General features: G+C 45.0%; 1 protein-coding gene across 1 annotated transcript; it reads left to right on the forward strand.

The window, feature by feature from the left end:
• Positions 1-465: 465 nt before the first annotated feature.
• On the forward strand, positions 466-6,387 carry A4GNT (alpha-1,4-N-acetylglucosaminyltransferase; the record flags this gene model as incomplete). The annotated part of the gene is made up of 2 exons (XM_080934669.1): positions 466-876; positions 5,773-6,387. 2 exons carry the CDS (start codon positions 466-468, stop codon positions 6,385-6,387), a joined length of 1,026 nt encoding a protein of 341 aa, XP_080790795.1.
• Positions 6,388-15,820: the final 9,433 nt, after the last annotated feature.

Raw genomic sequence — 15,820 nt, forward strand, 5'->3', positions numbered from 1 at the left:
CAAATGGTTGTGAGCCACCATGTGGTTGCTAGGATTCGAATTCAGGACCTCTGGAAGAGCAGTCAATGCTCTTAACCCCTGAGCCATCTTTTCAGTCCCGATTTTTTTTTTTTTTTAAATAATGAATGCGTGTCAAAATTTCCCACATTCTTGACATCCATTGCATTCTGGTACTCCGGTGACTGTGATCCTTTTCTTCTGTTAAGACCACTGTGCATTGCTAGCATGTATATTTACCATTAAATATCTTCTTTTATAAATCTCAATCTACGATTATTTTGTTTTTAATATTGTCAGTCTTGACTCGATCATATCTCACTTGGGATTTTTTTTTTTTTTTCTTTTTCATCTAAACCAGTAAGTGATATCCTTACTCATTTTCTTGCAGGTTGTCTCCGTCAGGATCACCAGGAGGATTCTAATGAAGTCTGTTGCTTAAACGAGAGGCTGGAAGGACTGGAGGATATGCTGAAGGAACTTCATCTCTCCCTGTCCCTGGTCCTGGTGTTTGCCTGTGGCCTGCTCTACCAGCTTACCCTGAGGTCTCAGTGTTTCTTTGCCTGCCTGCCTCCTTTCACGTCTCCACAGGGGCTGGAAGGCCTCCTGAGGCGTGGACGGGGCATCATGTTTGTAGAGACCTCTGAGAGAGTGGAGCCACCTCCACTGGTGTCCTGTGCCGTGGAGTCTGCTGCTAAAATCTATCCTGAGCATCCCGTCATCTTCTTCATGAAAGGGCTCAGCAATGCCACACAGCTGACTTCAAATACCAGCCACCCAGCCTTCTCCCTCCTCTCAGCCATTAGCAATGTTTTCTTTGTGCCTTTGGACATGAAAAGGCTGTTTGAAGACACACCCTTGTTTTCATGGTACACCAAAGTAAGTATTCAAAGCATAGAGAAAGTGTGTTGGGAGGGAGAAACAAAACCTGTAGAAAATGGGTCCAATACACTCACTGGAGATAAGCAAACTGAGGGCAAGGACTCAGAAAGAGTTGAGTCTAGCATTCGGACTCCTGGATTCCTACTTGCCCTCTGTTCAGCCTATGGCGTTCTGGTTCAGGCAAATGGGTGACGTATCAGTCCTGCTGGCGATTGGACTAGTTCCCTTTGTGACGAGGCTTATTTCTTTGAGGCTCTTTGGTATAATTGGAGGCTTTTCTAAACTGAAGGAATTTTAAATCTTTTCTAGGTATATGGAGGCCTTACTTTTCATTATAACTAAAAACCCATCTATGTTAAACCTTTTCAACTCCAGAGGCAGAAATGAATTGATATTTAAAATGACAGTGATGTAGGTTGGAAATTCAGGAAGGTTTGGCGTCATGGTGCTCCAGGAGATTGGGCTGTATTGAGATATGATGGAGAAGCTCCTAGGAATCTGATGAGCAGAATGTGGTAACAAGGAAATAATATTTCAGTGTGATGGTCTCGCAGAGGATGCATGGTTGGATGGTGCTTAAGGGGAAATCTACAGCGCATTTCTCCAAGAGACAGGGCTTAAGTGAGCTTTTAACCAACATTCTATGGGAAAGTATAGGACAACCCGGAATGAGAGACTTCTTTCCACTCGGCTACTCAAGCAACTCCAGCATTAAAAAGACCTGAGGAGGCCTTCATGGGGAACACACCAGTAAACCCACTCCTTGGGAGTCGGAAGTACGGAGATCAGGGATTTAAAGTCATCTTTCGATTCGTAGCGAGTTGTAGGCTAGCTTGGGCTACTTGAGATTCTGACTCCAAAGCAAAATTAAAAAAAAAAAAAAACACCAAAACCAAAAAAATATAAAAACCAAAACCAAATAAAGCCCCCACCTCCCCACTGCCACGAAGAAATGAAAAGCTAAAGAGACCGTGTGCTCACGATAGACTCAAATATGATCGAAGTAGAAGCGACTTTCAAAAATGTTGATCTTACAAAGAAACTTATTCTTGAAAAAGGGTTAACAATTTAAAAGTTGGTGTTCTAACATCTACTTGCTGTATGAAGTTCTATCTAAATTCTAACCTCACCCCTGACCAAATGTCAGCAAACGTTTTAAGCTTTGTGAGCTAAGTAGCAAAAGAGAGGTTCTTGTATCTGTCTCTGTGTTAACTTACAAGGGCTTGCTCCTCTAGCAACTGATCTCAGACTTGTACCCCCTCAGCGCTGGAAGCCACAGTCACGGCAGGGGCCATGGGGCAGGACCGGTCCTTGTTTCATATCAGCCCCTGGTAGCCAAGCCGTTCCTTGGCCTGGAGTCCATCAGTCCATCCTCCTTCATCAATCCCCCTCTGCCTTTGTGTGTGTAGAATCTTCATTCACCTCACTCTTTAAATAACATCTGTGATATTTTCAAGGACCCATCAGGGTAACCCAGGATCATCACCCCATCTCAATGTTCTTGACTTAATCACAACCACAAAGATCCTCACCCCATGTTTACTGGCTTCAGGCTCCAGGATGATGATGATGATGATGATGATGATGATGTGTGTGTGTGTGTGTGTGTGTGTGATTATTCAGCCCACTAGAGCATAGTCCTAATAGGAGGGAAAAACCCCTCCCCGCCCCTGCCCTGTCTTGCCCCGATAGCTGGGCTCTGGTGGCTGGTATGTGGCTGGCAGGCTTGAAGTTAGTTGCTGTCTTTTGGAGGCATTTGTCAGACTAAGCTGTAAGCCTGTTGCAACCCTTCTAGTAGATTAGGCTCGCAAGGACTGGGCTTGAGGGCAGGTGCTGGGGTGGGGAAGTTTCTCTTTGGGCTCCAGTGATTTTCGAGATGCTAAGGTCCCATCTGTTACAAGAACCTGGAAATGTCAAACCGGGACTGGCCGGGAGAAAGTGGATCAACTCAGATGTATTAAGTGTCCACCTGCTGCTAGTCTTGGCAGTTGCCTGCAGCCAGGGTTCCTGGAAAGTGGGTGTTGCTGTCCCAGCAACAGCAGGGTATGTAACAGGCCAGGAAGGCAGGTGCCAGGAATAGAGGGGACAGCTTGGTCCCTGTGGCTCAAAGCTGCTGGAGGATGCCCCAGGACTACACAATTTGCCCCACGCCTGAGCGAGACTGTTTTCGTCTAAACTGTACTTTGCTCCTTGGGAAAAGAAATCTCAAAGCTTGTTATTTTAGGAGATGCTGCATATTCATCTTTTCCTCACGGATGAATTTCTCAGTAAGAATATCAAGCCTGGTGGTGGAGGAATATGTGTTTAGTTGCAGCACTTGGGAGGCAGAGGTGGGCGGAGTTTGAGGCAAGCCTGGTTTACAGCTTGAGTTTCAGGACAACCAGGGCTACAGAGTGAGACCCTATTTAAATAAACAAAAAGTAAAACCTCATTACGGGGGCTGAGGAAATGGCTCAGCAGTTAAGAGCACTGACTGCTCTTTCAGAGGTCCCGAGTTCAAATCCCAGCAAACGCATGGTGGCTCACAACCATCTGTAATGGGATCTGGCGCCCTCTTCTGGTGTGTCTGAAGATAGCTACATTTACATAAAATGAATAAACTAAAAAAAAATTTCATTATAGTTCTGAACCAAGGACACCTTAGCTCTATTTAGAACCCTCTTTCAATGTAACTCATTAATAAATACATAAACTAAACTAAAGAAGATAAACCTCATAAATAATGTCTTGGAACTAAAATAGATTTTAGGAGCAAAGTGAGCCCATAAGCACCCGTTCCATCTGAGTCTGCAGGGCTCCGTGCTGGAATGTATAACTATAGTGTTCACACCATGATACTCTTGAGAAAACTGGTCCATGGCGCGTTCTGTCACAGGAGATTGATGGGGGCGTGTGTTAGAGAGGATCCACTGTGCCATCATTTCCTAAGGGCTGCTGGATTTGCTGTGTGAACCCTGCAGGCAGTTATTTTATGTATGTCATTACACTGTCCCTGTCTTCAGACACGACACCAGAAGAGGGCACAGGATCCCATTACAGATGGTTGTGAGCCATCATGTGGCTGCTGGGATTTGAACTTAGGACCTGGGGGGAGGGGGGGAGCAGTCAGTGCTCTTAACTGCTGAGCTATCTCCCCAGCCCCGCAGTTGGAACTCTTGAAGAAGTCCAGAACCAGCATGGCCAGTGTTCCCAGCACTTCCTCCACTCCCCCCCATCTATCTCAGGTGGAGTGCACTAATGCTTAGGGCTCGTCTTCCGCTACTCTGAGGCTTCTGATGTTCTATGTCTTTGTTCAGCCATATGATCCCAAGTTATACTGACTTTTACCAAAATGTAGTCTTTTGTGAATGAGTGGATATCTGAAGAAAAGCTGCTCAGGCTCAGGTTCATCCCTCCACCTCCTTGCCTGGGACAAAGCACAAGAGCACAGGAGCCTTCAGTTTCTTTCTCATTTGAAACTCAGAGGGAGCAGGTATCCCATCTGTGAGCACTTTCGTAGATTACAAAGTGCTCTCAGATTAATCATTGGTATGTGCTGGCTATGATTGTTTCTGAGGTATCAGAAATTGTAAATGACCAGATGCTTTTCGGCAACTGTGAGGTTTTCTACAAAGATTCTGTTAGTTTGCTTCTGTTCTTTGTAGTAGAATCTATTAATTAATTAATTAATTAACTCATTAATTCACTTTACATCCTGATCATAACTCCTCTCCCTCCTCTCCTCCCAGTCCTACCCTCACGACCCCCTCCCCCAATCTCTCCCTCCCCTTCTCCTCAGAGAAGTGGAGGCCCTCCATGGGTACCAGCCTACCCTGGCACATCAAGTTGCATCCTCTCCTACTGAGGTCAGACAAGGCCGCCCACCCCTCCCCCTCCTCTCTACTTCTGCCTAGTAGACAATATGCTTCTGCCTTAGGGTCCTTGCACGTGCTGACCACTCTACTTAGAACTTCCTCGTGGGTGTGTCTGAGGGGCACACCTCTACATGCAAGTTTCTGCTGAAACCTAATGCCACTCTGTGCACCCTCCGGTCCCCCTTGATCGTCCTCACCTGGTCTTTCTATTCTCTTCATAGTCCTTATCAACAACAACACGGTGCGTGGTGTTTATTGTTGATCTCCTCTCAGTGGGGCTGTTTGCCTGTTTGTTCATAGCTGTGTTTTTAGCAGTGCTCAGTACCTAGGTGCTCAGTAAATTTACTGAAGAACCTTCCAAGCAAACAAAGGGACTCTTTTTTTTTTTTTTTTTTTTTTTTTTTTTTTTTTTTTTGAGTTTCCTAACTTTTTTCCCCCCTCTTTCCTCTAACTGTCAATCTTCCACATTTTGAGGACTTAAAAAAAAAATCCATCCTTCACAGTTTTGTATTTGTGGTTATTGTAACCCACGTGGAAGAATGACTCACACTGCTCAGTGTGAAATTTCTGCCGAGTTCCGTCTCTACTTTTCCACTGCTCTGATGGAAGAAAGCCATTTTTTGAAAATTTTTTTTGGGAAAGATTTTATTTATTTTATATATGTGAGTACACTGTAGCTGTCTTTGGACACACCAGAAGATGACATCGGATTCTATTACAGATGGTTGTTGAGCCACCATGTGGGTGCTGGGAATTGAACTCAGGACCTCTGGAAGAGCAGTCAGTGCTCTTAACCACTGAGCCATCTCTCCAGCACCCCCACTTTTTGAAATCTTTAATGGCTGCTATAAAAAAAAAATCTTCGCATTGCTGATTGCTACAAACTCTTTACTTCAAGGGACATGGGGGGGGCAGTAAAGGTAAATTGAGAATTTCACCAAGTTTGGCTTGCAGTCAAACTGGTTTGGGGGAATCCACTTGTTGCATTCCTTCCTAGTGAACCTTCGTGGTTGGGGACTCATTGTACCTGTTCCCATAGATCGACAGCAGTAGACAGAAGCACTGGCTGCACGTCAGCTCCGACGCGTCCCGCCTGGCCATCATCTGGAAGTACGGCGGCATATACCTGGACACTGACGTCATCTCCATCAGGCCGGTCCCAGAGGAGAACTTCCTGGCAGCCCAGGGCTCCCGACACTCCAGTAATGGGGTATTTGGGTTCCTTCCCCACCACCCCTTTCTGTGGGCCTGCATGGAGAACTTCGTTGAGCACTACAACTCAGACATTTGGGGAAACCAAGGTCCCAAATTGATGACAAGGATGTTGCGGGTGTGGTGTAAACTTCAAGACTTCCAAGGGCTGGATGACCTGAAGTGTTTGAATATTTCCTTCCTTCATCCCCGGAGATTTTATCCCATCTCGTATCCGGAGTGGAGGCGCTACTACCAAGTATGGGACACAGAGCCGAGCTTCAATGACTCCTACGCGCTGCATTTGTGGAACTACATGAATCAAGAGGGCAGGACCGTGGTTAGAGGAAGCAACACTCTGGTGGAAAATCTCTATCAAAAGCACTGTCCTAAGACTTACAGGGTTCTAATTCAAGGTGTAGAAGAGGCAGTGTCCAGGGAGCCAGGCAAAGGTAACACATAGAGCGCTGCTGCCGTAGGAAACTGGATCCTTCCTGGGCTGCCCGACGACTCTCGCTTGGTCTACACTGTCTCTAGGGGATAGCTGCTAATCCACATCTTCAGGATTAACTTTGTCTGGTTATAACTGCAGGCTTCCAGAGAAAAAGAGGCTGTAAGCATAGAAAGTTTATTTATCCTTCATGGAACAGCAAGTCTGAGGGCAGGTAATTTAGGACAGGTAAATTAACCATGGCCATTGGAAGCCCAGGCTTTGCTTTGTTTTCCTGCAGTCTGTAGTCCATGTTTTTGTGGCTGCTGGACCTACAGCTCATCATCTATCTATTCCAGACAGTAGGATGGCAGAAGAAGGAATGAAAACGCATTTCATAAGACTTTATGCAAGCACTGTGCATGTGCAAATGCCACGTGTCCTGTATCTCCCTGGCTAGATTGTAGCCACAAGAGAGGCTGGTAGGTAGGTAATAGGTCTGTTTACTGTTCTGTTTTTATTAAATATTGTTAAGATTAATTTTAACACATGTCAGAATGAAGAGACCTGGTTGCTGTTGTTGTTTTGATTTTTGAGTCAGGGTCTCATCATTTAGATCAGGAGAGCATTCAATTCACAGAAATCCTCCTGCAATCATGATTTTGACCTTTGTATTAATTCATCTTCTGTCACGATAACAAAATACTGGAAAGAGACTTATTTATCTCATAGATTTGGAGACTGAAATCTTGATTCAGATGACTCTGTTTGGCCTCTAGTGAAGCCATCGTGGAGAACGGCATCACAATGACAGGAAACATGTAAAATATGATCCCACAGTAAGTCAGAAAGCCAGGGAAGCTCAAAGCCAGTTGCCTCCCCTATCCCTTAGAGAACTGGTGTCAGAGGGAAGGTCTCACTGTGTCCCTGGGAGGCCTCAGACTCTCAATCCTTTTTCAGAGCGCTGGGATAACAGGTATGTGCCACCATGCCCCGCTCTGGTTTCCTCTTTTTATAGGAACTAACTGGAATCCCACCAGAAGTACACTATTCCTTGTGATGAACGTCTCCCATGACATTCCACTTCTTTAAATATTCTACTACTTCTCAACCTTGTCTGTCACATTGGTGACTGGGCTGAAAATACACAAAACCATGTATAAACTACGGCAGTGTACATTAATTAACTCAGTAGATACTAATTGATCTTCCTGGGTACCAAGCACTACTTTAGGGACCAAAGAGTGGACCAAGCAGTCTTGGCCCTGGCACTTGTGTTTTAATTACTGGTCACTTGTCCCCAGGATACCGTTCTCCCCCCACAGCCTGCCTTCCCCACACTTCCCCTTTCCAATGCACACACTTATCCCACGACCCCAGCTGTTGATTAAGAGCAAATTCTAAGCTCAAGCAATTTAAAGCTATTTTGTCCATAGATTCAGATGAAATTGACTTTCTCCAAGCATTATGTTGTACACCATAAAAACATGTGATTTTAATTTTTCAGTTAAAATAAAAATGGACTCACTTCCGAGGCACAATTTTTTTTTCTCCTGTGAGCAGTTATCAGCCAAAATCTTCTAAAACTTTCCCCTTGGTTGTCTGCTTTATGGAAAAAATATTTACATTTTTTTCCCCCAAACACAAAGTTGAGATGATGCCTTATGAAATGACATCCATCTGTTGCCTTTCATTCTTAAATTTCCCTTTTCAAGAATCGTGGCTCTGATAGTCTGATTAAAGCAAATGGTGGTCAAGGGTACTCAGAGAAACCCTGACTCGAAAAACAAAAATAAACCCTCCCAAAACTCTGGTGAGATGGTTCACTAGGCAAAGGTGCTTGCTGCCAAGCCTGAGAGCTAAGTATGAGTATTGGAACTCACATAGTAGAAGGAGAGAACCAATTCCTGCAAGTTCTCTGAGCCTCACATGTGTGCTGTGGTGTAAAAGTATGCACATACGTACCACACACACACACACACACACACACACACACACACACACACACACACACACACTAATTGTAAAAGAAGCCAAACAATCCCAAACACAAGTCCCGTGCCCTGGTTCAGGTTTATTTATTCCATTTCTGGATTCTCTGATAACTGACTCCTCAGTTAGGCTGCCTGCTCCTCTCCCCATGATGATGTCCCTGAGACACTGAACCTGGCTTTCGGCTCTTCACAGATGAGAATTTCTCGGTTAGCCCTGTTGGGAAGGAGCAGGCTCATACATGTTGGATCTTATTGCGGTATCTGAGGAATGCCCTCCAACTAACATCCCTGAGCACACACGTTTGGGGGACTCGAGGGAAAACACTTTAAACTTCTCAAAAATCTATACTGTTTCCAGGGAGACCAAATAGGTCGGCAGCAACGTCATGCGTATTTCTTTATGCCGAGTGATACCTGTATGCAGTCTTGAGGCAATAATGATTATTTGATGTTTGTAGAGTCCTTTGTTTTGCTGTAAGATGAATTTTTGATGAATAAGTATGGAAGATAAGTGAATTTAAAATGCCGTAGTGGTGGTTCTGAGGGAAAATGAGCAATGCAAAGTTCCCTGTTCATTTTGGAAAGGTTGATTGTTACCTATGTATATATTCTTATTCAATATATTTTCTTATTCTTGTTATATAATAGCATGCAATAACAGTTTTTTTTTGTGTGTGTTGGGGTATTTTTCTATTTTTACTAATTTGCTACCACTCTCTATGTTAAGAACAATAATAGTTTAATATTATGTTGCATTTTTTTGTGTGTTATTTTTTGATTTTACTGTTTAAATTTAAAAATTATGTTTTTGGTAATTTCACACTTGAATATAATACATTTAGATTATATCTACCTTCTGTTGTTCTCCTCCAATTCACCTCCTCCTCTTCCTCCTCCTCCTCTTCTTCCTCCTCATCTTCCTCCTCCTTCTCTTCCTTCTCCTCTTCCTCTTCTTCCTCCTCCTCTTCCTCCTCTTTCTCCTCCCCCTCTTTCCCCTTTTTCTCCTTCTTCTCCTCTTTCCCCCCTCTTCTTTGTCTTCCTCCTCTACCACTTCCTCCTCTTCTTGTTTTTCTATCCACTGAATCCAATTAGCTCTGCCTGTGTATGCATGGCTTTGGGCAGCATCTACTGCCACAGGTTATACAGGTGGAGAAAATGGATTCTCCTTATCCCAGGATCCATCAACTGACAATAGCTCCTCAGATCAAGCTGGGCCCTGTGAGTTCCTTCCTTCTCTGGCTGGAGTGCTGACTGGGTTGATCTTGGACCAGCAACTGCAGCTCCTGTAAACTCATGAATGCTTTGGCCCTGTCATATCCAGAAGACATTATTTTACAGCAGTCTTCCTTGACCTCTGACTCTTAAAGTCTTTTAGCACTCATGAGGCAGAAGTGGGTGGATCTCTGTGAAGTTGGAGAGCAGCCTGCCTGGTCTACACAGTAAGCTTCAGGTCATCCAGGGCTACAAAACAAATGCCTTAAAAGTTAAAGAAATTAAAGTAATGAAGAAGGATTAAGTATTTACTTAAAAGACAGTCTGATACTATGACCCTTTAGCAAAGTGATAGTAGTCAGGTGTTACTTCTTAGCCAAGTTTGCTGTGCCACGTATGAGTGCCCTCCTCTGGAGTGTACCTAAAGCAGCCTAAATTCAACTGAAAAGTTGCCAGTTACCTCCAACATGATAATAATTCATGCCATTATTGCACCAGTGGGCATATCTTGCCAGACTGATCATTACTGTAACTCATAGGGGCTACAATAGGCATAGCTGGGTGAGATATGGAAGGGCTTTCTTTCCTAGCAGTCTGAAAAGCTCTTTTTTGTCACTATGAAGATAGCCAGCAGGCAGGGGACTTCAGATCAGTACTACTTGATCGTGGTATTTCAGCAATTGCACCTTACCATCAAGTTCTGGAGCATTGTCAAGCTCTTCCAGAGAGCCCTGGTCAGACTGTGCTCAAAGATTAGCTCATAGACAGGGTCTTAAGGGTAATTTCTGAATTAGTAGCATGTTTGGTATAGTGTTCTTGATCTTACTGGCACAGAGTTTTTTTTTTTTTAATTTCATGTATGTGAGTACACTGTTGCTGTCTTCAGACACACCAGAAGTGGGCATTGGGTCCCCATTACAGATGGTTGTGAGCCACCATGTGGTTGCTGGGAATTGAATTCAGGACCTCTGGAAGAGCAGTCAGTGCTCTTAACTGCCAAGCCATCTCGCCAGCCCACAGAGATTCTTGATTTGGGAGTTTAAGACAGTAATGTCTTTATTTTTATTAACTTTTAATGCTTGTAATTCTTTACAATTATGAATATAGACTACAAGGCAGAGCAGTATTCATAGCGTTGGACCAGCCTTTGTCCTGTCAGTAGACATCTCAGCCACTTCCATATCGTGTTTAAGTCATAGATATACTTGAAATATTATTCACACTCTTAGAACTCTAGATCAGATACATTTAATGGATTAAATGCTATATTTGCAAATGTAAAACCACCCTCATGCTGGGAAAGATGAGTTTCCTCCTAAAAGACAGAAGTTCTAGGCAGGAAGTCACTGAGATGGGTCTGTCCCGGTCCCATCTCCTCCACTGCCATTGACTGAGTGGTAGGTCAGTCAGTCCTCTTCCTGGTCCTGGCTAGGCGTCTTTAACCCTGCATTTCTCTTGCTATTTCAGAAGACACCCCTTTTCCTTAGGCCTCTTCTGGAAGGGAAAGATTTTCTCCAAAGTGATGTTTTCAGGGAAAGAGCTAGAGTATTAAGCTCTATATAAAGAAGTCCCCCCAGGTCCAGCCACCCCAGACAGATGAGTATGTAAGCCTATTGTTGCCAGATACTTGGATTTTTGTTTTTTGAGACAGTGTTTCTTTGTGTAGAACAGACTTGCCTTAAACTCACAGAGATCAGCCTGCCTCTGTCTCCCAAGTGCTGGGATTAAAGGTGTGCACCACCACTGCCTGGCCAGATTCTCAAATTTTTTTCAAGAGAAATGGTCAAACTTGGTTTTGGGGTAAACTCTCCTTCTGGCCATGTGAATCAGCACATGCAATCCCTGCATCTGCACCATGTAAACTCAACAAAGCACCTTTGTCCTAAAGCAACCTCATAGATCATTAGTGGCCATGCCAGAGGTTTGGATGAACCTTGGCTTCCTTGTTATAATGGCAGCAATTTCGTGAGCTGTTCAGGCGTTTCTTACTGTTTCCTGTGATCCCTGTGTGAGGTGCAGGGAAGGGTACATCTGTGATAAGATCAAAGCTGGGCCCAGAACAGAAATATGTCTCTAGACAGAGGAGATAGAGCAAGGTGGGAATCACAGATATTAAAACCCATCCCTCTTCTCTTCAGTCAACAGTCCTGACCCCAGCAATTCAGGGAGGCAGTGATCTAGAGCCAATCTCCTTTCCCTGGACCTAGACATGGACTAGCCAAGATCTTCACTGAGGCTGCCATATTGGATGCTGTGGTAGCAGAAGGTGACAGTTATTCAGTGCTCGTGACTTCTCACCAAAGGAAAAACAAAACAAAATGAAACAAAAATCAGACCTTGCACATGCTATCCAGTTAAGACTTTAAGGTATCAGATATTGAACTGAGGCCCAGGGGAAGAGAAATAAATACCTGAGCCTCTCATGTGTGAGAGTCTCGGTCAACTGAAGATGGATCTTTGGCTTTTGGCCAAGGTTAACCTCGGTGCATTTCAAGTTTGCCTTAGCAAATAAGGTAAGTGGTTTATACTCGGGGAAACTGAGGCTGGTGGAAATCATACACACAAGTACCGTCATCTAACCTCTGCAAACTCTGAGGATTATAATGAGAAGACAGCCAAGAAGCCAACAGACAAGAATGCTCATTGTGAGCCCAGAAGCACACACCATGCATTGTCCGGCCTGAGCTGAGCCTAGAGATATTTTAGCCAATTTTGTGTTCATTAACAGCTCTGCTAACTTGAGTTTATTTCTCCTACTTTACAGCTAAGAAAACTAAAGGTCACAGAGGTTAAGGTGACATTCCCAGGGTTACACATTTTGGGGATGAGGAATATGAACTTGTCTTTGATTTCAAAGTCCAAACACTCTGCTTTCAGATAGTGAAGAGGGTATCCTGGTCAGAAGAGAGGAAAAGCAAAAAGTCCCATCAGAGGACCTGACTTATAGACAGTCTTACTTGTTCCTTGTGTCTGATCCTATTTCCCCCCTTACGTTTAAAACATTGTGGTGAAGTATATGCAACATACGATACACAGTTTTAAACATTTTAATATAAAATTTAGGACATTAAACATTTACTTGTCATCCCTACTGGCATCTCTGAAAGCTTCTCACCATTTTTTTTTCCCAACTGAAATTTCCTACTCATCGAGAGCCTCCTTAGTCCCCATCTCTATGGCTTCCAGTACGCACTCTCCAACAACTATCTCTGTGAACTTGGCTCTTTTTGGTTAAGCCCTGTGAGTGGAATCACATGCCTTTTCCCTTTTATGGCTATTTCTTTTACTTTGTATATTGGTTAGCTTTCTAGGAAAGACTCTCCTGACTTTTTCTTGAATCAGGAGCTGGGATCTCACCAGCACCCTAAAAGTCTATACCTAATAATAAGTCTCCCTACTAGGCCTCATCTCTTAAAGGTTCCACCAAACTGCTATAGCACCATGCTGGGGACCAAGACTTTACCGCATGAACCTCTGGGGACACTTAATCAAACAAGAGCGGTGATGTTATTAAGAATGGGGACTCCAGGAGGTGATGCAGTTATGAGAGTAGAGGCTTCACAGCTAGGTCAGTGCCCTTAGAGAAGAGTCTTTGGAGACCTACTAGATCCTTCTACCACATCGATCAGGAAATAGGTGCTTAGCAAAGATGGAATCTGCTGAGGCCTTGATCTTAGACTTCCTAGTTTCCAGAAGCAGGAGGAAGGGGTTTCTGCTTAGTCTGTAGTATTGTATTATTGTATTAAATGGACTAAGATAAACCTGGCTCATGTAATAATACATGTCAGCATTTCCTTCCTCATTAAGGGTGAATGATATTCCATTGCACGTGTAAACCATGTGTTCTTAGCCAACCAGCTGCCAATGGGTACTTGGATTATTTCCACATGTTGGCTGTTGTAAATAATGCTATTATTTTATTTTACGTGTGTGTGTGTGTGTGTGTGTGTGTGTGTGCGCGCGCGTGCACACACACACACACCCAAATGTCAGAGGACAACTTTCAGGAGTTGTTTCTTTCCTTTCACTTTGGGTTACAGGAATTCAACTCAGGATATCAGACTTGGTGACAAAGCCCTTTACCTGCTGAGCCATCTTGACAGCTCATTAAACCCAAGTGTCCAAGTGTCTGTTTGGGGTCTTGCTTTAAGCTTCTTTGGCTATAGATCTAGACATGTGCCTTATTTATTTTTCTGTTGCTGTGAAGAGACCCCATGACCAAGGCAACTCTTATAAAAGTAGTTAACTGGGGGTTTACTTTTAGTTTCAGAGCCGTAGTTCATTTATCATAATTGCAGAGATCATGGCGACAGACAGGCCTGGTGCTGGAGAAGTAGCTGAGAGCCATAAGGGTGGGCGTGGAGACTGGGTCTGACATGGGCCTTTTGAAATCTCAAAGCCCACCTTCAGTGACACACTTTCTCCAAAGAGGCCACACCTCCCAATCCTTATAATATTTTCAAATAGTGCTGAATCATGGCAAACCATTTTGTTTTCCACAGTGGCAATGCCGTTTTGAATTCCCAACAAGAACGCTTTTGAGTTTCTCCCCACCCTTGCCAACGCTAGTGGATGAGGGTGATCTGGAAGGTGATAGTCATCTGATCAAATCGGAGTACACTAAGTAAGGGTCTCCTAAAGTGGGCTCAGATCAAATTCCTCGAGTTTTGCCGGCTCGCAGAGATCCTGGAGGGAGAGGGAAAGAGAGATCAGCAGCTGTCTTAGTTAACCTTAAGACCGTGGCTGCATCCTGCTACGGACGGATGAGACGTGGAGTGAAAGGATGGCGACAATCTGTCCTGACGCTCATCAAGGCCTGGGAACTTGGATGCTGGATTCCCTTAACGGATTCAAAGCAGCACCCCCCCCCCCCCCCATCCCTTGCAGCTCTAAAAATAGCTGTTCCCGGGCGCAGGGGAGAGGCTCCGCCTCTGCTGTGGGTGGATGGGTTGGGGGTAGAGGTGGGGGTGGGAAGCACCGCAGACCCCAGGCCTGAGCTACTGGCGTGGAGAGGCGTAGGATCCGCGTGGCTGGCAGCATCCTGCGGCTGCACCCCAGGAGATGGAGTGAGTCTGGACTTGCGGATGGGGTGAGTCGGGACGTGGCAACCCCCAAGACCTCCAGTCACTAGCCCCTACTCCGGGTGACCCCCGCCCCAGACTGATCCAGGCCTCCCAGGAAAACTATGCCTGGAATCCAGCCGGGAGCCGCGGGAGGGAGCGAGGTTCCAGGCGGAGCTACTGGGCTGCTGCGCGCGCAGGTTAAACATTAGTGGCTGCGGTCGCCGGGCTAGGAACCGAGCTGCGTGGCCGAGGGTGCCTTACGACGTCCTGCTCCCGGAGCCTCCATCCTAGCGGCCTCGGATTGTTCAGGACTGAGGTACCCCGCGGGGGAAGAACTCACATGCTTGGAGGCACGGAGGCGCGGAATGGGGGATGTCTGACACCCAACCCTCGGCTTTTTCAGGAGTGTGGTCTTAGGAATGCAGTTTTAGAAAAACAGCAAAGCGATCTAAGGGACTGAAGATCTGAATTCTGTAGGGAAGTGGGGTTTGGTTGCTAACAAGATGATTTTTTTTATTAAAAAAAAAAAAAGATTGGCGTTTCTAGGTTCCTTCGCTTCCGGTCCCGGGCTGAAGTTTAACAGGAGCACAGCATTAGGGGTGGATGTGATTAGAAGTCCACAGGGCAGGAGTGTATGAGGCAGGAGCAGAGGACAGGGCCTGGTAGGACTGCCTTCACAATGGTCCTGGAGGGCCCAGGGCGGGTGCTGGCCTGGCCATGTCTCCAGGAATTGATTTCTAACAGGAGAGGCCTAGGGAGTGTGAGATATTTTAACTCTTCTCTTCCATCCGTCTATAACTGTTCAGCAAGATGGTTACTTCTTCCTCCTTCTTTCCCCAAGGTGTGGTCTGGCAGGTGAAAACCCTGCTCAGAGAAGGTTGTCTGTCCATCTACTAGCATCAGGTGTTTGCTCCCTCCTGTGGAAATGGTTTTAGATCAGTAGTCTAAAGTACAGCACCTTCCCACTGCTGCAGGCCTTTAATACAGTCCCTCATGTTGTGGTGACCCCCCCCCCATCATAAAATTATTTCACTGCTACTTCATAACCATAATTTTGTTACTGTTATGAATTGTTAGTGTAAATATCAGATATAAAGAATATGTATGTGCGATCCCCGAAGGGGTCGCGACCCACAGACTGAGAACCACTGTTTTAGATTCATGCTTTAATTCGGGAGTAGAAAATTTTGTGCAGTT

The sequence above is a fragment of the Micromys minutus genome, assembly GCF_963924665.1.
Source record: "Micromys minutus genome assembly, chromosome: 21".
Classification (NCBI taxonomy): domain Eukaryota; kingdom Metazoa; phylum Chordata; class Mammalia; order Rodentia; family Muridae; genus Micromys; species Micromys minutus.